This window comes from Eleutherodactylus coqui, chromosome 8 (genome assembly GCF_035609145.1).
Source record: "Eleutherodactylus coqui strain aEleCoq1 chromosome 8, aEleCoq1.hap1, whole genome shotgun sequence".
NCBI lineage: Eukaryota > Metazoa > Chordata > Amphibia > Anura > Eleutherodactylidae > Eleutherodactylus > Eleutherodactylus coqui.
In genome coordinates this window covers 67,873,000-67,898,424 of record NC_089844.1, presented here as the reverse complement: position 1 = coordinate 67,898,424, position 25,425 = coordinate 67,873,000, and the positions used below count along the sequence as shown (strand labels likewise).

Here is a 25,425-nt window from a genome sequence, read left to right as displayed (position 1 = left end):
ATTGCAAAAAATGTTGTTCTTTGCAATTCATAAATTCTAATCCATAGCAATTCAACAATTATACCACAAAGCTGTATCCAAATCCACATTTGGGACCTTTCTCACGGGACGGAGCTGGTTCATGCAGACATTTCTGCGTTACAATGTTATCCTCATGGGGCTTGAATCCGTAAAAATCCATGCATCTTTACTTCAAAACTGCAATAATAAATGGAGTTCTTGCGGAATTATCATTGCGGATTTCTAACATACAGGAGATGCTATTCCGCAATTAAAGTCTGCGGATAAAAACCCAATATCTTCCACATGACTTTCGCAAAATGCATTCGGCAGTTAAAAACACAAAAAAACCTGCACTAATTGACAAAATCCACATCTGCGCTGCATCCTGCAGACATTTCCGTCCTCTGCCAAAGGTCCCTTTAAGATGTGGATTTTGTAGAGCATTTGTCCAAAGCGTATCCCACCCTAATACTCAGGCAGCTGCTTCAGACTGCATAGATCGATAAGGGAAGTATCTGCTTAGGATCCATCATGACTAGGTCTTGTGAGCTCTCCTGACATCTGTTTTAGTAAAATACCTATAATGTTCATGAAATAACTAGCAGGGGTGTAACTACTTCTGTAGAAGTCAAACACGGCCAGGAGAAGTCATTATTGTGGTTTGGACTGGATCTAAAAGATAGAAAAAGTGAACAACTCCAATCAGATGTCACATGTGATCACTGGATATAATGTATACTGTAATTACTTGTACGGTCTGCAGAGCATCAGTGTAGAGCTAGTGAATATCACTATATGGTCACTAAATAGGGGTAATATTGGTCTTTCTATAGTGTTTTTTTTAGTAACACTATGGTGGTAAAATGTGTTCATGGTGTGGTGGTATTATTTGGCCTTCAGGTAGTGTTATTATTGGCAACACTGGTCTTTTTAGTAGCTTTTTTTCTGCCATGTACCATACTGGTATTAGTTATTATGTAGTGGTAAAATATCATCATTCTGTGCTGGTATTATTTGGCCCTTATGTAGTACTATTATTGGTAATGTTGGTCTTCATATAGTGGGTTTTGTTCAATGGCAGGATGGAGGTAAAATGAATAGTGATAATATTAAAGGGGTTGTCTCGCGCCGAAACGGGTTTTTTTTTTTCAATAGGCCCCCCGTTCGGCGCGAGACAAACCCAAGGGATGGGTTAGAAAAAAAAAATATATATTACTTACCCGAATCCCCGCTCTGCGACGACTTCTTTTTTCCTTCTCCAAGATGGCCGCTGGGATCTTCACCCACGATGCACCGCGGGTCTTCTCCCATGGTGCACCGTGGGCTCTGTGCGGTCCATTGCCGATTCCAGCCTCCTGATTGGCTGGAATCGGCACACGTGACGGGGCGGAGCTACGATGACGACGCGGGACCAGCTCTCCGGCACGAGCGGCCCCATTCACCAGGCAGAAGACTGGACTGCGCAAGCGCGTCTAAAAATGCCAGAAGACAGCGAATTTAGACGGATCCATGGCGACGGGGACGCTAGCAACGGAGCAGGTAAGTGAATAACTTCTGTATGGCTCATAATTAATGCACGATGTATATTACAAAGTGCATTAATATGGCCATACAGAAGTGTATGACCCCACTTGCTGCCGCGAGACAACCCCTTTAATATTTGCACAGTGTATATATGATATGCAATATAATTTTGGGGTCAGGTCTGGGGAAACATATCAGTACTTAGCTGATTGCTACACTATTTCTAAGGGGTCTTTCACACGGGCGTATATCGGCCGTTGTTTTCACGGCCGGATGATATACGTTTTAATCTGATGCATTGGGTTCTAATGCATCAGATAACATGGCCATATTCCTGCAGCGTAAAAGTGCCCAGCTGGGCGAATATAGCGCCGGGCCGAAAAGATAGTCCTATAACTATCTTTCCAGCTGGAATACATCGGCCACTGCATGGGCTCCTATGGGAGCCAATGATAGCAGCCAAAGAAGGGAGGTGGGAGGGAGTTTAGCAGCGTGACTGTTAAACTCTTTCCCACTTCTTTCTTCCTCTCTCCTCCCCTCTGGCTGTTTGCAATCGGAGGGGTGGGACAGGGGCGGAACTAAGCTCCGCACCCTCCCATTGGTGACTGCGGACAAGGGGCAGGTGCTTAGCTCCGCCCCACCCACTCTCATTGCAAACAGCGGAGGGAAGGAGAGAGGAGGTCGGCAGGCGAGGGGGAGGGAAGTGGAGGGAACAGCATTGTGGCCTTGATGTATATGCGCTGTGGCCCGTGCCGTCTGAACGGGCGAACATTAGATTTCTGCGCTCGTTCACATGTTTTTACAGTGCTGGCGGGCACACGTATAAACGCCTACGACCATGAAGAAGAGGCCTCAGCCTGTAAGGGTGAGGGCATACTCATGCCAAATGTGTTATTTAATTCATAAAATTGCGCAGCATATTGTGCACTCACTCGTCCATTGAGCGCATATTTGGGGAACCCTGGTATGCTAATCCTATACTCTGTATTGCCCGCGCAAAATACACATGCAATTCCATTTGTCTATAAGAGCCCTAAATTGCCAATTGCATGCTAACATTCCCTTTGTCAATGGGGCATGTGCCTCCATAGTCTGATGCTGCCAGCACTGATTGGATTCTGTAAGGATACAGCTCATAACAAGCAGAATGGCCACACCCAGTTGTCAATTTAGCTATACATTTCAAGGAAGAGTAACAGAGGAACGTCACAATGTAGAGTTCTAATAATATCAGGAGATGATCGGTGCTCTTTAATAGACAGAATGATATCTGTATGATAACTGTATATTGCTATGCGCAGGAGAAGCATGAATACACCATATAAATGATATAATTAGAGCTCCCTAAAATCCAAACCTGTTGTCGATCCAATGCGCCAATCTCTGAATGTCGATGAAAAGAATATTAACGGAAGAAATAGGTTGCCTGAATTGCCGGAAAACCAATTACTATCCACTTTATATCCAACAGGTTCAGCTACTGAACTTTCTACCTTTCATAACATTGTGCTGCTTATTTGTCCTCGACAAGCACAATAAATAGCATCCTAAATAGAATTGTACGCGCGTGAGGGCAGAGCGCCTGTCACAATGGAAACACAGATTCCTTAAGCCATTAAGAATAATCCTTATTAGATGTACGGTCATTTGGTACAGCTGACACTACAGAATTGGCAGAGTCACCGATGCCGTTCTCTAAACTGGCATTAGTATAAACAGCTGATAAACCGGCCTAATGTGTCATCTCCGCCTGCCAAAGACAACAATCTCTGCGAGACTTACTGAACATACTTGCAATACCAAGTAAGGAGCGGCATGGATTTGTATTGTTCTCTTGCAGCGGTAGTTTATTACTCCGAAATTGCAAAATATATTTCTAGCTCTGCAACACAAAATGATGTTCCGGCTTTTTATTTCATTCACACGTCATCTGCACAATCTCGATTTAATAAAAAACTAGTAAGGAAAAAGCTGAAGGAAGACGATCCAGTCCTGTAAATATACAGTTCATCCACCTTATGGCTAGATGTATGTACCAATTAGAGATGAGCGAGCACCAAAATGCTCGGGTGCTCGATACTCGGGACGAACTTTTCGCGATGCTCGAGGGTTCGTTCTGAGTAACGAACCCCATTGAAGTCAATGGGCGACTCGAGCATTTTTGTATATCGCCGATGCTCGCTAAGGTTTTCATTTGTGAAAATCTGGGCAATTCAAGAAAGTGATGGGAACAACACAGCAACGGATAGGGCAGGCGAGGGGCTACATGTTGGGCTGCATCTCAAGTTCCCAGGTCCCACTATTAAGCCACAATAGCGGCAAGAGAGCGCCCCCCCCCTCCCAACAACTTTGACTTCTGAAAAGCCCTCATTAGCAATGCATACCTTAGCTAAGCACCACACTACCTCCAACAAAGCACAATCACTGCCTGCATGACACTCCGCTGCCACTTCTCCTGGGTTACATGCTGCCCAACCCCCCCCCCCCCGCACGACGCAGTGTCCACAGCGCACACCAAAGTGTCCCTGCGCAGCCTTCAGCTACGCTCATGCCACACTACCCTCATGTCTATTTATAAGTGCGTCTGCCAGAGGAAAAGCAGGCACACACTGCAGAGGGTTGGCACGGCTAGGCAGCGACCCTCTTTAAAAGGGGCAGGGTGATAGTCCACAATGCTGTACAGAAGCAATGAGAAATCCAATCCTGTGCCACCTCCATCTGGAGCTGCACACGTGGGCACAGCAATGGGGAACCTATGTGCCACACACTATTCATTCTGTCAAGGTGTCTGCATGCCCCAGTCAGACCGTGGATTTTTATAAATAGTCACAGGCAGGTACAACTCCGCAATGGGAATTCTGTGTGCACCCACAGCATGGGTGGCTCCCTGGAACCCACCGGCTGTACATAAACGTATCCCATTGCAGTGCCCAGCACAGCTGAGGTAACGTCAGGTTTAATGCAGGTGGGCTTCGGCCCACACTGCATGCCCCAGTCAGACTGGGGTTCTTTAGAAGTGGACACATGGAGTTACAACTCCGTGTGGACCGACAGCATGGGTGGGTGCCAGGAAGCCATCGGCGGTACATAAATATATCCCATTGCAGTGCCCAACACAGCTGAGGTAATGTCGTGCTTAATGCAGGTGGGCTTCGGCCCACACTGCATGCCCCAGTCAGACTGGGGTTCTTTAGAAGTGGACACATGCAGTTACAACTCCCTGTGGACCCACGGCATGGGTGGCTCCCTGGAACCCACCGGCGGTACATAAATATATCCCATTGCATTGCCCATCACAGCTGAGGTAATGTCGTGCTTAATGCAGGTGGGCTTCGGCCCACACTGCATGCCCCAGTCAGACTGGGGTTCTTTAGAAGTGGACAAATGCAGTTACAACTCCCTGTGGACCCACGGCATGGGTGGCTCCCTGGAACCCACCGGCGGTACATAAATATATCCCATTGCAGTGCCCAACACAGCTGATGTAACGTCAGCTGTAATGCAGGTGGGCTAAAAATTCATTTGATTACACTGTAGGCGAGGGCCCCCAAAAATTGGTGTACCAACAGTACTAATGTACGTCAGAAAAATTGCCCATGCCCAACCAAGAGGGCAGGTGAAATCCATTAATCGCTTTGGTTAATGTGGCTTAATTGGTAACTAGGCCTGGAGGCAGCCCAGTTAAAATAAAAATTGGTTCAGGTGAAAGTTTCAACGCTTTAATGAGCATTGAAACGTATAAAAATTGTTTACAAAGATTATATGACTGAGCCTTCTGGGCCTAAGAAAATTACCCGTTCGGCGTGATTATGTGAGGTTTCAGGAGGAGGAGGAGGAGGAATATTATACACAGATTGATGAAGCAAAAAGGTCCCCATTTTTGATGGGGATAGAGAACGATGCTTCCTTCCGCGGGTGCAGCCTACGTATTGCTTAGGTATCGCTGCTGTCCGCTGGTGGAGAAGAGAAGTCTGGGGAAATCCAGGCTTTGTTCATCTTGATGAGTGTAAGCCTGTCGGCACTGTTGGTTGACAGGCAGGTACGCTTATCTGTGATGATTCCCCCAGCCGCACTAAACACCCTCTCTGACAAGACGCTAGCCGCAGGACAAGCAAGCACCTCCAGGGCATAGAGCGCGAGTTCAGGCCACGTGTCCAGCTTCGACACCCAGTAGTTGTAGGGGGCAGAGGCGTCACGGAGGACGGTCGTGCGATCGGCTACGTACTCCCTCACCATCCTTTTACAGTGCTCCCGCCGACTCAGCCTTGACTGGGGAGCGGTGACACAGTCTTGCTGGGGAGCCATAAAGCTGTCCAGGGCCTTAGAGAGTGTTCCCCTGCCTGTGAGGTACATGCTGCCTGATCTCCGCGCCTCCCCTGCTACCTGGCCCTCGGAACTGCGCCTTCAGCCACTAGCGCTGTCGGATGGGAATTTTACCATCAGTTTGTCCGCCAGGGTCCTGTGGTATAGCAACACTCTCGAACCCCTTTCCTCTTCGGGTATGAGAGTGGAAAGGTTCTCCTTATACCGTGGGTCGAGCAGTGTGTACACCCAGTAATCCGTAGTGGCCAGAATGCGTGTAACGCGAGGGTCACAAGAAAGGCATCCTAACATGAAGTCAGCCATGTGTGCCAGGGTACCTGTACGCAACATATGGCTGTCCTCACTAGGAAGATCACTTTCAGCATCCTCCTCCTCCTCAGGCCATACACGCTGAAAGGATGACAGGCAAGCAGCATGTGTACCCTCAGCAGTGGGCCAAGCTGTCTCTTCCCCCTCCTCCTCATCCTCCTCATGCTCCTCCTCCTCCTCCTCAACGCGCTGAGATATAGACAGGAGGGTGCTCTGACTATCCAGCGACATACTGTCTTCCCCCGGCTCTGTTTCCGAGCGCAAAGCGTCTGCCTTTATGCATTGCAGGGAACTTCTCAAGAGGCATAGCAGAGGAATGGTGACGCTAATGATTGCAGCATCACCGCTCACCATCTGGGTAGACTCCTCAAAGTTTCCAAGGACCTGGCAGATGTCTGCCAACCAGGCCCACTCTTCTGAAAAGAATTGAGGAGGCTGACTCCCACTGCGCCGCCCATGTTGGAGTTGGTATTCCACTATAGCTCTACGCTGCTCATAGAGCCTGGCCAACATGTGGAGCATAGAGTTCCACTGTGTGGGCACGTCGCACAGCAGTCGGTGCACTAGCAGATTAAACCGATGTTGCAGGGTGCGCAGGGTGGCAGCGTCCGTGTGGGACTTGCGGAAATGTGCGCAGAGCTGGCGCACCTTTCCGAGCAGGTCTGTCTAGCTGTCTAGCGTGGGTAGCTTTTCAGAAAGCGCTGAACCACCAAATTAAAGACGTGGGCCAGGCATGGCACGTGCGTGAGGCTGCCGAGCTGTAGAGCCGCCACCAGGTTACGGCCGTTGTCACACACGACCATGCCCGGTTGGAGGCTCAGCGGCGCAAGCCAGCGGTCGGTCTGCTCTGTCAGACCCTGCAGCAGTTCGTGGGCCGTGTGCCTCTTCTCTCCTAAGCTGAGTAGTTTCAGCACGGCCTGCTGACGCTTGCCCACCGCTGTGCTGCCACGCCGCGCGACACCGACTGCTGGCGACGTGCTGCTGCTGCTGACACAACTTGATTGAGAGACAGAGGTTGCGTTGGAGGAGGAGGAGGGTGGTTTAGTTGAGGAAGCATACATCACCGCAGATACCAGCACCGAGCTGGGGCCCGCAATTCTGGGGGTGGGTAGGACGTGAGCGGTCCCAGGCTCTGACTCTGTCCCAGCCTCCACTAAATTCACCCAATGTGCCGTCAGGGAGATATAGTGGCCCTGCCCGCCTGTGCTTGTCCACGTGTCCGTTGTTAAGTGGACCTTGGCAGTAACCGCGTTGGTGAGGGCGCGTACAATGTTGCGGGAGACGTGGTCGTGCAGGGCTGGGACAGCACATGGGGAAAAGTAGTGGCGACTGGGAACTGAGTAGCGCGGGGCCGCCGCCGCCATCATATTTTTGAAAGACTCCGTTTCCACAACCCTATACGGCAGCATCTCTAGGCTGATAAATTTGGCAATGTGCATGTTTAACGCTTGAGCGTGCGGGTGCGTGGCGGCGTACTTGCGTTTGCGCTCAAACACTTGCGCTAGCGACGGCTGGACGGTGCGCTGTCAGACATTGGTGGATGGGGCCGAGGACAGCGGAGGTGAGGGTGTGGGTGCAGGCCAGGAGACAGTAGTACCTGTTCCCTGAGAGGGGGGTTGGATCTCTGTGGCAGGTTGGGGCACAGGGGGAGAGGCAGCAGTGCAAACCGGAGGCGGTGAACGGCCTTCGTCCCACCTTGTGGGGTGCTTGGCCATCATATGTCTGCGCATGCTGGTGGTGGTGAGGCTGGTGGTGGTGGCTCCCCGGCTGATCTTGGCGCGACAAAGGTTGCACACCACTGTTCGTCGGTCGTCTGCACTCTCAGTGAAAAACTGCCAGACCTTTGAGCACCTCGGCCTCTGCAGGGTGGCATTGTGCGAGGGGGCGCTTTGGGAAACAGTCGGTGGATTATTCGGTCTGGCCCTGCCTCTACCCCTGGACACCGCACTGCCTTTTGCAACCTGACCTGCTGCTGCCCTTGCCTCCCCCTCTGAAGACCTGTCCTCAGTAAGCGTAGCAAACCAGGTGGGGTCAGTCACCTCATTGTCCTGCTGCTCTTCCTCCGAATCCTCTGTGCGCTCCTCCCTCGGACTTACTACCCTTACTACTACCTCACTGATAGACAACTGTGTCTCATCGTCATCATCCTCCTCACCCACTGAAAGGTCTTGAGACAGTTGCCGGAAGTCCCCAGCCTCATCCCCCGGACCCCGGAAACTTTCCAATGGTTGGGCATCAGTCACGATAAACTCCTCTGCTGGGAGAGGAACCACTGCTGCCCAATCTGAGCAGGGGCCCGAGAACAGTTCCTGGGAGTCTGCCCGCTCCTCAGAATGTGTCATTGTAATAGAGTGAGGAGGCTGGGAGGAAGGAGGAGCAGCAGCCAGAGGATTCTGAGTTGCAGCAGTGGACGGCGTAGAACTGTGGGTGGACGATAGATTGCTGGATGCACTTTCTGCCATCCACGACAGGACCTGCTCACACTGCTCATTTTCTAATAAAGGTCTACCGTGTGGACCCATTAATTGTGCGATGAATGTGGGGACGCCAGAAACGTGCCTCTCTCCTAACCCCGCAGCAGTCGGCTGCGATACACATGGATCAGGAGCTCGGCCTGTGCCCACACCCTGACTTGGGCCTCCGCTACCTCGGCCGCGTCCACGTCCTCTAGGCCTACCCCTACCCCTCAGCATGCTGTATTACCAGTAATGCAGAAATAGAACGCTGTAATTAAATGTGCCGCTTATTGGCCTGTGGTTGGAGGCTGACTTCGCTTACGGAACGCCAGGAAATAATTTTGCGCAAGCCTGCTGTAACACTTAGCTGGCTGCGTATGAATTTGGAGGACTACTACACCCAGCAGAGACCCAGAACACTGAGGACAGTCACAGGCAGCCCAAATAGATTTTTTTCCCCAAATGTTTTTGCAAAGGCCCACTGCCTATATTCAATCAATATGTCTTCTGTCCCTGCCTAACCACCACTTCTGGCCCTGGAGTATTAATAATTACTGCCGGGCGCAATGCTCTGCACGGCCGATATACCAAAAAAAAAAAATGTGCAACACTGCAAAAAGCAGCCTCCACAGTACTGCACATGGTTAAATGTAGCCCTAAGAAGGACCATTGGGGTTCTTGAAGCCTAAAATACTCCTAACACTCTTCCGATAGCAGCTCCACCAAGACAGCACTTTCCCTCCTCTATGTCAGAACAAATCTGTGGCGAGCCGCGGGCGGGGCCGATTTTTATACTCGGGTGACACCTGATCTCGCCAGCCACTCACTGCAGGGGAGTGGTATAGGGCTTGAACGTCGCAGGGGGAAGTTGTAATGCCTTCCCTGTCTTTCTATTGGCCAGAAAAGCGTGCTAACGTCTCAGAGATGAAAGTGAAAGTAACCCGAACATCGCGTGGTACTCGTCACGAGTAACGAGCATCTCGAACACGCTAATACTCGAACGAGTATCAAGCTCGGACGAGTACGTTCGCTCATCTCTAGTACCAATGCTTCTGTAAATTATTAAAGCTCCTATAGTCAGGCTGCAGGATATCAGAGATACATTGTACACTGGAATGGCCATATACAACATTTAAAGTGCTCCCACTGCCTGCATGGTGGGAACAGTCATTGCTTGTGATGGAGGCAAGGAGAATTGTGGTAGCTTCCATTTATCTGAATGGGGTTGCTTTGGCAGCAAGCACATGGATCTCTCTAAGGGCTTATTCCCATGAGTATACCGGCCGCTGTTTTCGATATTGGATTCCAATGCATCAGATCACACAAGCGTATACCAGCGTCGTAAAAGCGCCCGGCCGGCAAATATAGCGCCGGGCGCTTTTACGCCGGGCAGCAAAGATAGTCCTGGAACTATCTTTGTGCCCCAAATACGTTAGCTACTGCATAGGCTTATATGGGAGCTAATGACAGCAGCGGCAGGGGGCGGGACGGGGATGGGGCTAAGCTCTGCCTCGCTCCGCCCCCTTACATTGCTGGCTGCAGACAAGGGCTGGGGAGGGGGTGGGTGCTTAGCTCTGCTCCGTCCCGCCCACTCCCATTGCAAACAGCTGGAAGGAAGGAGAGAGAAGGTGAGCTGGTGAGGAGGAGGGAGGGGGAGGAAAAGGCATTGCGGTCTCAGCGTATATGTGCTAGGGCCCATGCCATCTGAATGGGCGCACAAACGTTAGATTTGTGCACCTGTGCATGCATTTTTATGGTGTTGGCGGGTGCACGTAAAAACCCCTACACTCGTGAGAACGAGCCCTAAGCTTCATTCTGATGAATGGGACAGTCACGGAAATTTCTGCGACAAATCTGTCACGTGTGAGTTCACAGTTTCAAGCTAAGAAGTACTTATAGAAAAGTCTTTAGGAATGGCTATTGATTTATCTATGATCTCTGCTACACTTGACTGCTGGTATCTAGTTAATTTGTAGGGGGCATCATTGTAAATATAAGATGTGCTCATAAATATTCACCTTTTAGGGCTTCTTCATACAGATGTATTTGCAGGTGCAAAATTTGTGCACACAATATGCAGAGAAAAGAACACATTAATTTCAATGGGTTTGTTCTCCTTTCTCTTTTTTGCACGTGCGAAAACAAAACGAAGCATGCTTTACTTTAGTGCACAAAAGGGGTTACATAGAAGAACACATCAGGAACATATTAGACTATATAGCCATTTAAATCAGGGCGTATTGGTCTGCCGCACAAAGGAACATGCTTAGCGGGCATAAAAGATACAGTAAAATATATCGTTCTGCATGTTTAGTCTGAAGTGTTTCTCTCACCTTCCCTGAGGACAGTCTGGACACCTATATTCCTTGTCTGCTCTTATGCAGATCCCCTCTCCCCTTCCCTTTTACAGGTATGGCCTCCAGACGTCTGATGTCTTGTGTGTGTTCAGGTGGGTGATGCCTGACACTGTTCCTTTTATATCAGTTTGGTGTCTGAATCCCTTTCCCCTTGGTGTGAGGAGACTTCCACTAGCTATTGTTTAATATCTGTATGCATTAGAGTTCTGAGTTGGGTTCCTGTTGCGTGTTTTTGGTGTGAACGGCAATGTGTTCTGTGTGTCTGAGCAGGTGGCTATACGTGAGGTGTGTACAGTACTGTTCTGTGTGTGAACAGTGGCGTGTCCTGTGCTTTGTACCTAATCAGGGATAGTCAGGACCTAGGTGAAGACTGTGGGGCCGTTCTTATTAGGACACCAAGCCTGCTTTTAGGCAGGGGTTCCCCATTTCCCCTGATTAGTGAGGAATAGGTTTCTCCTTCTTTCTTTGCCTGGAGTGGTGTAATCTGTCCTAGCATATACTGTGAGTGTTGTTGCGGCTTTACTAGGATGCCTCCCTGAGTCCACGCTGAGACGCAGTGTTCTGGCACTCCGCAGACGTAACACAGATTCGTGAAAAATAGTGCAATTCCGCAGCAAAAATGACACATCTGGAACTCATTAGGCTAAATAGCCATTTAGATCAGTACATGTTCATCTGCCGCACGCAAATGAACTTGGCCTGCAAGTGCAAAAACTAAAGTAAAATGCACCGATATGTGCATGAAAAAAAGATTGTTCATAGCGCAAATATGTTGCTTGAGTCGCCCATGTGAAGCTGCCCTAAAGGGCCTTTTACATGGCCCAGTGATAGGGAAAGAATGCTCAAAGGAGCTTTCGTTTGACCAATTAGTTTGCTTTGTTTCAAGATGCACCCGATCAGCCGACAAATGAGCAAATGACTGTTCATAAGCTAATCGCATCTTTTGTGTAGCTGAAAAATCATCTTCTTCAGCAGTAAGTCTCCCTGTATATAGAGGGGATGTGCTGCCGGCAATGAAGAAACTTGATGAAGAACAAAGGATCATATGTACAATCGTTCGTCCTTCATAAATTCTGAACCACCATTTTCCATTGCCATGTAACCTACAGCTGTAAAAGAATAGTTGTGTCTATAGAGTCGTACACTATCCTACTAAAAGTATTTAGACCCCTGAGCAAGAATGATAATGGCTTTATGATGGACGGTTTGTGTGCAGGGACATAAGCCATATATCCAATGGCATGCATTTCCTGTTGTACGGTGCTGACACTGCCTTACAGATTCTTAGGGTGCATCTGGATAGGTGAGCTCTGCGAACAATCCCTCCCAGCTGTCATTTGTCCTTTTTGGTTAAAGGGGTTTTCCAGGCAAATACTATTGATAACCCATGTCCTCACGATAGGTCATCAGTCGTTGATGAGCTGGATTCCATCGCTGAGAAAACTAATCAAGCGCCCACAGTTAGCACCACAACACACAGGGGTGCAGAGTGGAAGCAGTTAGCTTTGTTCCCTGTGTAGTGGCTGGCACTAGGATGGCAATTGGAGGCGTACCTTTCATTGCAATTACGTGTGCCGGCCAATACACAAGGGTTGGTGCTAACTGCTTCCATTCCGTACCCCTGTGTGTTGTGGTGCTGATAGCGGTTGCCCAATCAGCTGATAAGTCGGGGTCCTGAGCAGTGGACCCAAGTCAATCAACTGTTGCTGACCTTATCCTAAAGATAGGTCATCAACATCAATAGCATTTGCCCAGAAAACCCTTTTAATATCTTGGGTCGTCCATTTTTTCGTGTGGTATGGCTCTTTCCCCTCCACTTTTTGATCATATAACTCAATTGATCTGGCAACCTTGGTTTTAGCAGAAATGGCACAAATAGTTCACTAATGTGACAACCCACAATGAAACCACGTGTAAACTTCCTACACGTCATGTTAAGTGGAACAAAGCAAAACAAACTATGTCTAATACGTCCAAGGGTCTTCATCTTATGTAATATGGTTTGGGACATGTGCAGGTAAATAAGACATGATCCATTCTACTGATAGGGGTGTCCAAATACTTATGGTAGGATAATGTATTGTGGGAGAGTCAGCTCAGGTAGATTGCGGAGTTGCAGTGTGAACGGCAGTCAGAGACCAAGACATCAGGTATAGTCGACATGCTGGTTCCTCCTGCATTTATTAAAAAGTACAAAAATCAACAAAACATAGCCTTAGCTTTAGGCACAAACAAAAATCCTGCTTCTCCAGCACTCACTAAACAGAGTAGTTCCCTGACTATACATTACTGTTAGCTGCAGCCGCACAAACACCAAATATTTGCAAAAGTCCAGTTTTCTCTTGGTCAGGAATAAAGCGTCCCTTGAGGCCAGCAGCCTCCAGCATACTTAGCTGCTCCTGGGCCTCCTTCTGTCTGCAGCTTTGCAGACTTTATTGACTCGCTAATCGTCCAGCCTCTGCGCCTGAGGAGCTTGCCTCCACACAATAAGACCTGGAGTGGAGGAAGTGGAATGGACAGCCCCACTGCCAAACCTGCCATTCATTCCAAAAAAACAGGCCCCAAACATATTTTACCAAAACATCTCCAGCAACTACCTTTGCTGGAGATCGCATTTCACTCCCTGGTTTTCCCCTGTCTCACGTAGTGAGACACGAAATCCCTTCACTCCTACTGGGCGTAATATCTGAATCCAGGTGAAATATAGTGACCGTCCAGAATTAATCCCTTCAGTGTCTCACAGTATATACATTATGACTATTGGGGGATTAGTCACTCACTTGGTTCTCCGTCTTCCTGCAGATGTAGGTCTACCAGCTGTCCCCTCAGAAACCTAGACAAGTGTGGTACCACCTTTCCGATGTCTGGCTCCAATAGACTAGTGTCTCTTTTTCCTAGTCTGGAGTCAGGTCTCAGAAGGTCACTTTTCTCTTCAAAAGCAGTCTCAAGTGAAGCATAATTAACCTAATTGGCCAGATTCAAAGCAAAGAAACATCTTCTCTGTTGTGCAGACCCCCTGATATATTTACGTTTAGGCCCCTAGTGGCCACTTCAGTAGCTGCCCTGCTACAACATATATATATATATATATATATATATATATATATATATATATATATATATATATATATATATATATATATATATATATGTGTGATTCTGTAAAGTAACAATAAGTGGGGCAGATTTATCAAGATATTCACATCAGAGTTGGCTTGGTGGTTCTTCAGACTGGGACTCATTTACTAATAATGTCCACTGCATTCTTTTTAAGAAAAGCATCGGGAAAGGAACTTCTTGCTTGACCTAATATTGTTCTTGGCTTGTTCCACATTTACCAGCACAGCATGTACCTTGTTGATAAATGCAGCACTCCTTACATGGGGAGGGGGTGTAATACTGGCACACTATGCTCATGGTGCTCCAGTATTAAAGAGGTTTTCCTGGAATAAGATATCGATGGGTCATCAAGTGGATTGATACAAATTGACCACTAGAAGTCCAGAAAACAGTAGCATGAGGGGTGCTTTCATTGTTTACACAGACCCAGAATAGAATAGACTACAAACTTTACTATCAAATATTACAATCATAGAGAACATTTGCCGTTTATACAATGGACATTTTGTTGAGCGTCAAGGATCTAAAATTTAGATCCCCACTGATTAAACCTTAATCATCTGAATGTTTTACATACCCTCCCTAAATTTCCTTTGGAGTACGGGGAATGAATTGGTACAGCAGATACATTATCAACTTTTTGTTCCAATTCCCTCCTACGTAGGAGAGGTAGTTTGATAATCCCTTTAAGTGTCACAAAGCAGACTGATATTGGTTGTCATCAATTTTTGCCTCTAACATTATACTTTCTAGTACTTCACAAAAGGCAAGGACAGTAGTGTCTAATAAGTTTTAATGCATTGTCAAGTTATATGATTAAATATAAGGCCCTATGCACATGGCAGAGCCAAATGCACAGAGCCTGTAGAGCAGTATACGGAGGATGAGTGATTGTCTGGTGCCATACTTCCCCGTGTGCTGTCACATAGGCTCTGGTGGGTGTCATATGTACAGAGATGCTCTTCCTTGGGGAGATTGCATCCATATATGTGAGATTATATCCATATTTAGGACATCCAAAGGAGCATGCCACCATATGGTGGTATAGTAGTGGCCTCATACACTACAATAGGAGGCCAACTTATATAGATATAGTGAAGATATAATTCAGTAAGATAATATTTTTGTGAAGTCACGGCAGCTCTATGCATAGTAAATCAAAGCTCTGATTGGTACTTATGGAAATGTTGCAGTAGTTATTTATAAGAATCTATAGCCTACTCTACATCCATTAGAATGTCATATATACTTACATCAGAATTAAAACGAAGCTGGCAGACATTGCAAGAAATGACTTGTTTTTTCTTTGGTGGAATGGAAACACCAAACGTATGGTTTATCACTGCTTTTTGCACAGGATCCATCTAAAAAGAAAGATAATAGAAATAAAAGCATTGTCTTGCATTGTACACACAGCCAGGTTTTACTAAAAATTGGATGGGAAATTTTCATATATTATGTTTGTCTTTACATTGAGGTAACACCCACTCAGTTGATGCTAGGTAAATAGGTGGACAAGGTGTTGTCTAATGAGAATATAACGTATACTTTGTTGGCTGCAACACAAGTAACATAGTGCTTAAGGATGAAAAAAAGAACTTGTGTCCATCTAGTTCAACCTATTACCCCCTAATGTTGATCCAGAGGAAGACAATAATCTCTAATGAGGTAGAAGCCAATTTTTCTCATTTTAGCACAATTCCTTGCCGGCTTTAATCTGGCAATCAGAATAATCCCTCGATCGCTGACCCTTCTGGAGTAATCAGTGACTATAACATATAATATTGTATTACTCAAGAAAGGCGTCCAGGCCCCTCTTGTAATCTTTTAGTGAGTTCACCATCACCACGTCCTCAGGCAGATAGTTCCATAGTTTCACTGCTCCTACAGTAAAGAACCTCCTTTCATGTCGGTGTAGAAACTTTGTTTCCTCTAGATGTAGAGGGTGCCCCTTTGTTACAGTCACAGTCCTGGGTATAATAGATGATAGGAGAGATCTGCATTGTCCCCTAATATAGTTATACATAGTTTTTAAGTCGCCCCTCAGTTGTCTTTTTTTCTAAACTAAATAATTCCAATTTTGTCAACCTCTCTGGGTACTGTAGTCCGCCCATTTCATTTATTAACTCAGTTGCCCGTCTTTAAACCCGCTCAAGCTCTTATAAGGTGTGAAGTTATCTGTGAGTTGGATGTGTGTCCATCTGGTGTAACCATCACCACACATCTTGATAGATATAGCACAGCTTGAGCACCAGAAAACTGTCATAATGTGTGCTAGATCATATAAGTAAAGGCCCGTTTATACACAAAGACGATATTTCAAAACACTAATGTCCATTAAGACTTTATTTGCATGTAAAAGGGCCTCCAGGGGCTCTTTGCAGAGCCCAGCATGTGATTAAACACACGCCCAGCTGTGCACACCATAAAATCAATATTCGGCTGAAAAGTGCATGATGTGCACGTTTACAGGCTACGATAACACTGTGCAACACAATTTTTGTAACAGATAAATATATATGTGGCTCATAGTAAATTTAGTGTGCTGAATTCAAATATATCATCATTTTTTTCTGCCACGTAAGGTTTTCCAGTAATGGGTAAGAATGTAATCCAATTGCCGTTGTACTTTATTTTTTTAGAAATCTGCCTCTACAATTAACCCAGTTGGCTCGCCATTACCCTTGCTGAATAAAAAGAATAACAAAAGTGATTGCGCAACTTTTTCTCAATCACTGTTACACGCCGCATGCTGACTGAACACTATAAGGGTAGGTTTATGTAACATATAGGGTGTTTCCACATGGCTGAAACACTGTGGTTCATCCACCAGTAAGTTGTAATTAATGAGCTGTGTTTTTACAGGTCATTGGTTAGACATTTAATAACAAGATGGCTGAGCGGCACGGATGTCTGAACAACTCAGACAATTCCTTCTGTGTCTGCGGACAGTTCACAGCGGAGGAAAATAACATCCCTGGAAAAGTGGGCCTATAGCAAGTATATGGGAATAAAGCCTGGTGACCAAGAAAAGAAGTGGCACCGCACATCATCTGTTACTACAGCAAGTCAGTGACCATGAAGGCCCCACCTGCTTTTGAACATTTTTTGAAAACTGAAGTACACTTTAAGCTGTAGCATAGTCATGGTAATCCCATGATTTTACCAAGACTCAGCAAGAGAGTTGTTCTACATTTCATTTTCTAGCCACAAACCAAAAGTAAGCAGGATATATCCCATACAAAGTACATATAAATAAAACAGCACTTGTCCATCTCTATCCTATTCAGCATACAGTTGAGTGTACACCCACCCAGTCATATCTTAAAAAACAATGCTTTTTACTTTGGTTATGCAGCTATAGTTCACAATACTTATTATATTTCGTAGACTAGATTCAACTAGTGCTACGGTTTTCCATGTCTGGCTCTGTTATAGGAGCCAAACAAGAAAAAAACTGAATTGCTAGATGGGCACAAATAGTGCCTGATGGACCCCATTACTATAATAGAGTATGTGGGATTTCCATCATGTGCTCCAGCATTTTGTCAAACAAAATAGTGCAATTTACTAAGCTATTTTGTCCATCATTTTGTGCTGAATCTGTGCTGAATCTCCGACGCAGATGTGAACATAGCCTTAACAAAGGTAATTTGATGTAAGCCATGTGGCCCATATGATATTAATACAACTTATTCTATATAGAATACGAACAATATCATTTGCCTTTAGCACAGTAGGAGACACCACTACTCAAGAAATAAAATGTGTAGTTTATAGGATATGTTAGAAAGTCTCAAAAACATAATACCATAGCAAAATGTACTCATCACTTGGTGTTCAGTGACATACATACATAGCCAGATGCATACACAGACTGAAGAAGGCCATTGTGGAAGAACAATATTTGGGCCTCTTGCTCTGCAATGGATCATCATATAGCCCCCTCTTATGTCTCTCTAACATTTCACTATTAAAGGGGTTATATTATGGTTGAATGGTATCTCCTATGAATTCAGCTATCGTAGGCGGTCCCATTAGAATAAATGGAGCTACAGTGCGCTCGTGCAGTCACCGATGCCCTCGCTTGAAAATGTGCCAGAGCTCTGTTCTCGGGATCACTGGAGGGCACAACTCCTTTAATTTTGAACCATTGAATTCCTAGATACAATCTAACAGATAGGAGGAAGCTGTTTTAAGGTGAGAGTGGGTCCCCTCATCTATTGGGCCACAGAGTAGCTGCACACATTGCATATACGGTATGTCGCAGAGACATATTAGCCATATAAACCACTAGGATTTAGTGAGCTATGATAATGTAGTAAGAGTATCTGCAGACCAATACTGAAAACATATCATGACAACACAATGAATTAGCTCAACTCTATATCTGTGCTGCCAAATGATTAACTCAACTCTGCTATAACTGACAAACTCATAGTAAGATAGTAAGTACGGCTGAAAAAAGACTTGCGTCCATCCAGTTCAACCTTTTATGCGATGTTGATCCAGAAGAAGGCAAAAAACCTTGATGAGATAAAAGCCAACTTTCCTCATTTATGGGAAAAAAGTCCTTCCCAATTCCAAATTTGGCAGTTAGAATAAAGTTCTGCTCCATTTATATTTGAATAATTAAAGATTAGACAATCGTTAAAAATACCAAATACATACAAAATATAAATATTAATCAAATCCAAGTAGTAAAGCCAATAATTGCAATTCTGCATAGTAGTGAACTACTACCGGTGACGCTACAATTTTAGCCTGATGGCCACAATGAAACGTTCAGAGAAAAGCGTCACAAGAAAACAGAAACAATATCACAACACAAGGTGACATTTTGCTTCAATTACCTAAACTACTTCTCATGGTTATGTCTGTATGAAGTAGCAAGTTTCAGCTGAGAAGGGAAGAACTTGCACCAATGTCTTCAGTTGAGAATGTTCTGCTGACAGATGATCGGAGAAAGTGCAAATCATGGCAAAAGTCCCTAGCTATACCACAAGGACAAAGCAACACAAAATGTCCTCTCTGGAAGTCTCTTGGGCTTTAAAGTAGAATATTCTCTTCTGAGCCGATGACGAATGTTTCCCAAATATGGGAGTGAAATAGAGTTAAGCCATTATCAGAATTCAGAAAGGTACCACATTAACATTTAAATATGGCTGACACTCAGGTGGACTACTCCATGTCTGAATAGCAGAACGGAAGGTGTTGTGTTGCGTCCTCCAAACGTGCAACCTCAAAAACATAAACAAAAGGCACAACTGTGCAAAAGGAAACAAAAACTAAGGGGAATTCTCTCCCTATCGTACCCTAACCCGGGAGGGGGCCCTGCCTACTCGGTGGACCGACCGCTCTGACAAGTGCGAGCCCGCACGCGTGCCTGGGCCACTGACACGTCCCTATCAGGGAGCCCTAGCACAAAAGAAAGGAAAACAGAAAACCAAACAAAACAGAAGAGAACTTAGCTCGCATGGAGGCGCTCCAGCCAGGATGTGTTCCTCCGTCGCTGTCCAGCGGCAACTGAAGCATTGACCAGCACAGGGGTCAATGCTAGCACAGTTTAAATAGGAGCTGAGCTGCAACTACCACACCCCTCAGCTCCAGCAAGGGCACACCCAAAACCTGGTCTGGCTTGCAAGCAAGGTGCAGGCCTCAGAACGGCTGCAACATGTTGGACGAAGAACCAAACTTCACTACCAGCAATAGATGACCTGTCAGTGCAGGGGAAGCCTGGAGCAGTGCTGGAGACCAGCGGGAAGGACCCGGATGACGCCTTCTAGGTGAGTATTGCTTTTCTCTTTTCAGCTTCCTTGGCTATGTTTCAGCTGTGCTGAAAATGCAGCCCAAACGCCGGCATAGCGAATGCCAGTGCTGCTGAAACCGTCTGAAACTGCAGTAGACGCAGCGTTGAAATACACTGCATTTCTGTAAACGCCTGTGTGAGGGAGGCCTTAGGACCTGTATTTACAATTTGCTTCCCCCTAATCACTGTCACTGTACTGACTACACCGTGGCTTGTGGGTTTCTATTACGGGTCCAGGGTGACGTCACTACAACAACCCTGGGCCATGTGACGCTCCAGGACGTGCATGCGTAGTGTTATTCTACAATGGACACTGAGGGAATAATACCTACCTCTGGTGCGAGCTCTAATAGGCTGAATGGGTAGTCTTTCAGCCCAGTCAGCTTATCGGTTTCTATATATATATATATATGTCCTGACATAGAAACCGATAAGCTGACTGGGCTGAAAGACAACCGATTCAGCCTATTAGAGCCTATTATATATGTATAAACTGATACCTTGGTGCAAGGGTTGCCTGTTATACATCCAATGTACTGGTCGTCAAACTGTGCCAGTGTGCTCTGTGACTCAGTACTCAGTGGTCTTGTGTTCAATAGTTCAGTTAGAGTTAGCTTTGTAGTATATCCCCCAAAGTCTTTAGTGTTAGGTGTCACCCGTGCACCTCAGACAGGTTCTCGGCTTCTCTCCCGCAGTGGTTCACTCTTTTTGGTGGAGGGGGAAGGCTTGAGTGGCCAGTCTGGTTTGGGTAGTTCTAGTAAACTAGGTTGCATTTTTCTACAGTTTTCTTAATCTGGAAAGTCTTGGATTTCTTGCCCACCAGTTTGACTCTGTGTTCAGATGTAGAACTTGTCACCTCTGGTCAATTCTGACTTGTCAAACTAGATATGACAACCACATTCACAAAGTCAGGCTTTGTTCACATTTGAGCCACGGCTTCCATCATTAATAAAGTCACGACAGGTTTGGTGGATCAGTTTTGAAATTAAGTGACATAGATCCTACAGACCTCCTTTAACCCCTTGAGTGGCGGGTTTCCTACCACCCTGTCGTGCCCACCAGGGCAGGTTTTTTAAAATGGTCTAATCATTGAATTTCAACAAATTTTGCAGTTGCGTCTCAAGAGCCATAACTTTTTCATTTTTCCATAGACATGGCCATATGAGGGCTTGTTTTTTGCGGGACAAGTTGTGATTTTTTAAACAGGTGGGAGGAAAAAAAGAAATGGGGAAAAAAGAAAAAAAAGGGCCATGTCATTAAGGGGTTAAATAATGCATTAACTTCCTTCTCTGGGTCATTACGACGCAGGGATACCACATGTGTGATTGTATTTTTGATTTTTTACAAAGTAAAGGGAGACAAGTGTTTTTATAATTTTTTTTATAATTTTTAAATTTTTTTCTGTCCCTTTAGGGGGACTTCCACAGGGACCCATCAGGACCCCTGATCACATTCCGGGGGTCCGATGGTGACAGCCCTTTACATGCTGCAGTGACAGCCCTTTACATGCTGCAGTCACAGACTGCAGCATGTAAAGGGTTAACACAGCAGAGATCGGAGGTTTTCTCTGATCTCTGCTGTAAGAGCTGGTACCTAGCTGTCCTCTCACAGCCAAGCACCAAGCTCTCCCTGCCACAGAGACCATCGGCTTGCTTCTGACAAGCCGATGGTCTCTATGGCAACCTGTAAACAAAGCAGCAGATTGCCGGCATATCGGCAATATCTTCTGCTGGTTTTTCAAAGCCCTTGCTTTGTTCTCTGTGGGTCTGTGCAGGCAGAGCACACTGTCACAGCTTGTGGCATTGTGCTCTGCAGCTCCCATAGTGATACATAGCCCGGAAATCTTCCGGGCTATGTCGCTATGAGCAGTGGAGCTCGTCCCGGAAAATTTCTGGGCGTGCCACTCAAGGGGTTAATCCTGATGGATCACGTTTACTTCTAATGAATCAAATTTCTGTTGGGTTTCTCGTTTTTTTTTAATACAAGCAAGATACTGCAGATGCTAACCTTGCTGACGAAAAAGCAGCAGAAACCTGATGGAATGGAGACTAGCGCTAATGTGAAGAGCATCTCAATTGGACAAATCAAGACAAGTTTTCAACCACTAAATATAAATAAGAGTGCATGCATTCAATGACTGCATACACTCTTATTTATACTTAGTGGTATATCCAGCTTCAGTGCATTTTTGTGACCTACAGGTCAGGGCAACTTGTGAGTTGGATCGTGAAACCATTAATTCAGTGACAGTGTGAGGTCGCAAGACCGTAAAGCAATCTTTTTGGCAGAAAGCAAAGATCCATCAAAAATGCCATACAGATGACATATAGTTGTGTCCTGTTGTTTGTACTTTGTGGATATAATAAAAATCAAGGTGCAACCTTGACAAAACGTACAGATTTCGTAAATATTTTTAAAACATCTGAATACATTAACCCCTTAGTGACCAAGCCTGTTTGCGCCTTATTGGCCAAAACAAATGTTGGAAATCTGACATGTGTCATTTTAGCATAGATTAACTCATTAAGGTTTTGCATATCCAAGTGATTCTGACATTGTTTTTTCACCACATATTGTACTTCATTTAGGTGATAAAAATAGACAGATAGAATTTATGTATATTTATTAAAAGTGCCGAAATTGGAAAACTTTTGAATTTTTTTTTTTTTCACATTTTGAACTGCAATATCTCAAATATGTGCAAACATACTGTACAAATTTTCGATGAGGTATATATTTGCATCTGTTTACTTTATTCTGGATGCACATTTGAAAAGTCTTAGTTTTTTTTTTTTAACCATTTAGGAGACGTACAAATTTAACATTGATTATTAACATTTTGAGGAACACTCTGTTTTCCTGCACCAAGCCAGGATTGCAAAGGCTCATAGGTGTCAGAATAATAGATATCCCCACAAATGACCCCATTTAAAAATAAACACCATTTTGATGTATTCACTGAGGGGAGTCATGAGTATTTTGACCCAACAGTTTCTTTTCAGGAGTTAATACAATTTAGAGAAGAAAAAATAAAATTTCCTATTTTTGCAAATATGTTCTTTTTAAAGACAGTTGTTTTCTATAGTGCACATGAAAATGGATACCCCTGTTTGCCCTGTGTTCAGAAACATACCTGTTGTGGCCCTAATCTTTTATAGACTCATAGACTGGTAGAGTTGGAAGAGACCTCCAGGGTCATCTGGTCCGACCCCCTGCTCAGTGCAGGATCACTAAATTATTCCAGACCATAATTTGTCCAGCCTTTGTTTGAACACTTTCATTGAAGGAGAACTCACCACCTCCTGTGGTAACCTGTTCCACTCATCGATCACCCTCACAGTCTAATATCTAACTTGTGTCTCCTCCCTTTCAGTTTCATCCCATTGCTTCTAGTCTTTCCTTATGCAAATGCGAATAGGGCTGATCCCTCTGCACTGTGACAGCCCTTCAGATATTTGTAGACAGCTATTAAGTCTCCTCTCAGACTTCTTCTTTTTTGCAAGCTAAGCATTCCCAGAGGCCTCTGTTGAATGCCTCAATTCATTATTAGCTTTAGCTTTTCTGACACTTGCCCTACAGTTTCTGCAGACCCCATTATATTCTTCTTTAGATATTCCCCCCTCTTTCCATTTGATAAACATATTTTTCTTCTTTTTAACACGTGTGCAAGTTCTCTGTTCATCTATTCTGGTTTCTTTAAATGCTTCCTATTCTTCCTTCTTTTAGAGATTGTTAACAATTGCACTTTGAGAATTTCATTTCACAATATTTCCCAACCTTCTTGGACATTTCTGTCCTTCAGAACATCCAGCCATTGGATTCTTCCTACCCTCTTTCTGAGTTCATTAAAATCTGCCTTTCTGAAATCCAACCTTGAAGGCTGAGCTTTCTCAGGTCTTCCTCCCCTTTTTATCCAAAATTCAAGGATAGCATGATCACTGCCTTCTAAGGTCCCAGCCACCCTTACTTCCTCAACCATTCCCTCGCTGTTGGTAAGAATTAGGTCCAAGATAGCAGATCTCCTTGTTTTCTCTTTTACCTTTTGTAAGATAAAGTTGTCAGCAAGAGCGGATAAGAATTTGTTGGATTCCTTACTTTTACCTGAGAGAGATTCCCAACATATGTCTGGATAGGTAAAATCCCCCATGATTACTATGTCATGCTTTTTTAAGAGCTTGGCCATCTGATGTAGAAAGAGTTCATCCATATCTTCTGCTTGTCCAGGTGGCCTATAGTAAGTGCCTACAATGGTATGCTTTCTGTTGTTCTCTCCTTGTATTCTTACCCAAACAGTTTCTACAGAACTACCATGCTCTGAAGCTTGAATCTCTGTGGGGACTAATGTTTTCCTAACATACAACACAATACCTCCTCCCCTTTTTTAGGTCTGTTTCTTATAAAGAAGTTATATCCTTCAAGCCTTGTATTCCAATCATGTGTGTGTTTCCACCAAGTTTCCATGATGCCTATGACATCATATTTCTCTTCCTGTGTTCGGAGCTCCACTTCCCCTTGTTTGTTTCCCATGCTCTGTGTATTTGTGTAAAACATTTTAGTTTGTGATCAGTGTCTCTTGCTCCTCTACTTTCCTTCTGAATTTTTTGTCTTTGTTCTTTCTTTCCCCTTCTAATAGCGAGGTTCTCAAATGTATTAATTAGCTGTATATTTTACCTGGCAATTCACTTCCCTTCCCATATTGTTTAAGTTTAACGCTTTCCTAATGAGTGAAGCATCTGTGAGGGGAGATAAAATTATATACCTAAGGCCCCCAGATTTATTCGCAGACCTCCCTCTGGCTTCTGTACTTGTGCCTGTCGGCATAATGGTGGACAAATGCGCAAAAGCCATGGATTGCCGGGGAAAATTTAAAATCTGTCTGCTCTTGGTTACCAAACGCAGCTGAGAGCCTGGAGATTTCACGGGGGGCCGCGGTCCTTGGTACACTTTTTTTACGCATGCACACTATTCTGTCCAACAAAAATAACAAAAAACCAACAGAATCCTGCTAAAATAGAGACCAATATGGTTTCCGTTTGTCCAATGATATTACATAAGATGGTATCGGACAGGGTTCTGTTTGAATGTCTTTTACGATTATTCAGGCGAAACACCCTCAACAGCGCAGTGAAGGGTTGTATCTGTGCTGTAAAAAAGGAGGGTCCTATGGGGTCCTCTACTCTGGGGCACGGAGTGTGAAGCTGGTGGCCTGAATCGAATTGTTAGAGCTGCTCTGTAGGATGCTGGGAGGTGCCCAATAGTAAATTATAATAGGCACAGTTTGGGTGACAGTGAGACCCCCTGGAGCCTCAGGCCCAGGGTGGCCGCCCCTATTATAATCCATCATTGGGTCTAAGTAAAGAGTGCTCTGCAGTGAAGCTTTGCAAATTTATTATGCCAGTTTTCAATGTATATAGTAGTCATGCCCCTTTTTGCTAAGCTGCATAGAAAAGTAGCAAGTGGGATGCAAAAAGGCCAAAAAGGTGCTCATTTTTGTGCAAGTACAGCTTTAGTAACATAAAGTGAC

At 45.2% G+C, this 25,425-nt stretch overlaps 1 protein-coding gene across 2 annotated transcripts in view; it reads right to left on the bottom strand.

Annotated features, from left to right (window-relative positions):
- The window catches only part of ZNF385B (zinc finger protein 385B), a 621,952-nt gene that overhangs the window by 103,877 nt on the left and 492,650 nt on the right, over positions 1-25,425 (bottom strand). For both annotated transcript variants that reach the window (XM_066575763.1, XM_066575764.1), the window contains one exon: positions 15,346-15,456. In XM_066575763.1, coding sequence (XP_066431860.1) covers positions 15,346-15,456 — 111 coding nt within the window. The remainder of the gene's footprint in view (positions 1-15,345; positions 15,457-25,425) is intronic.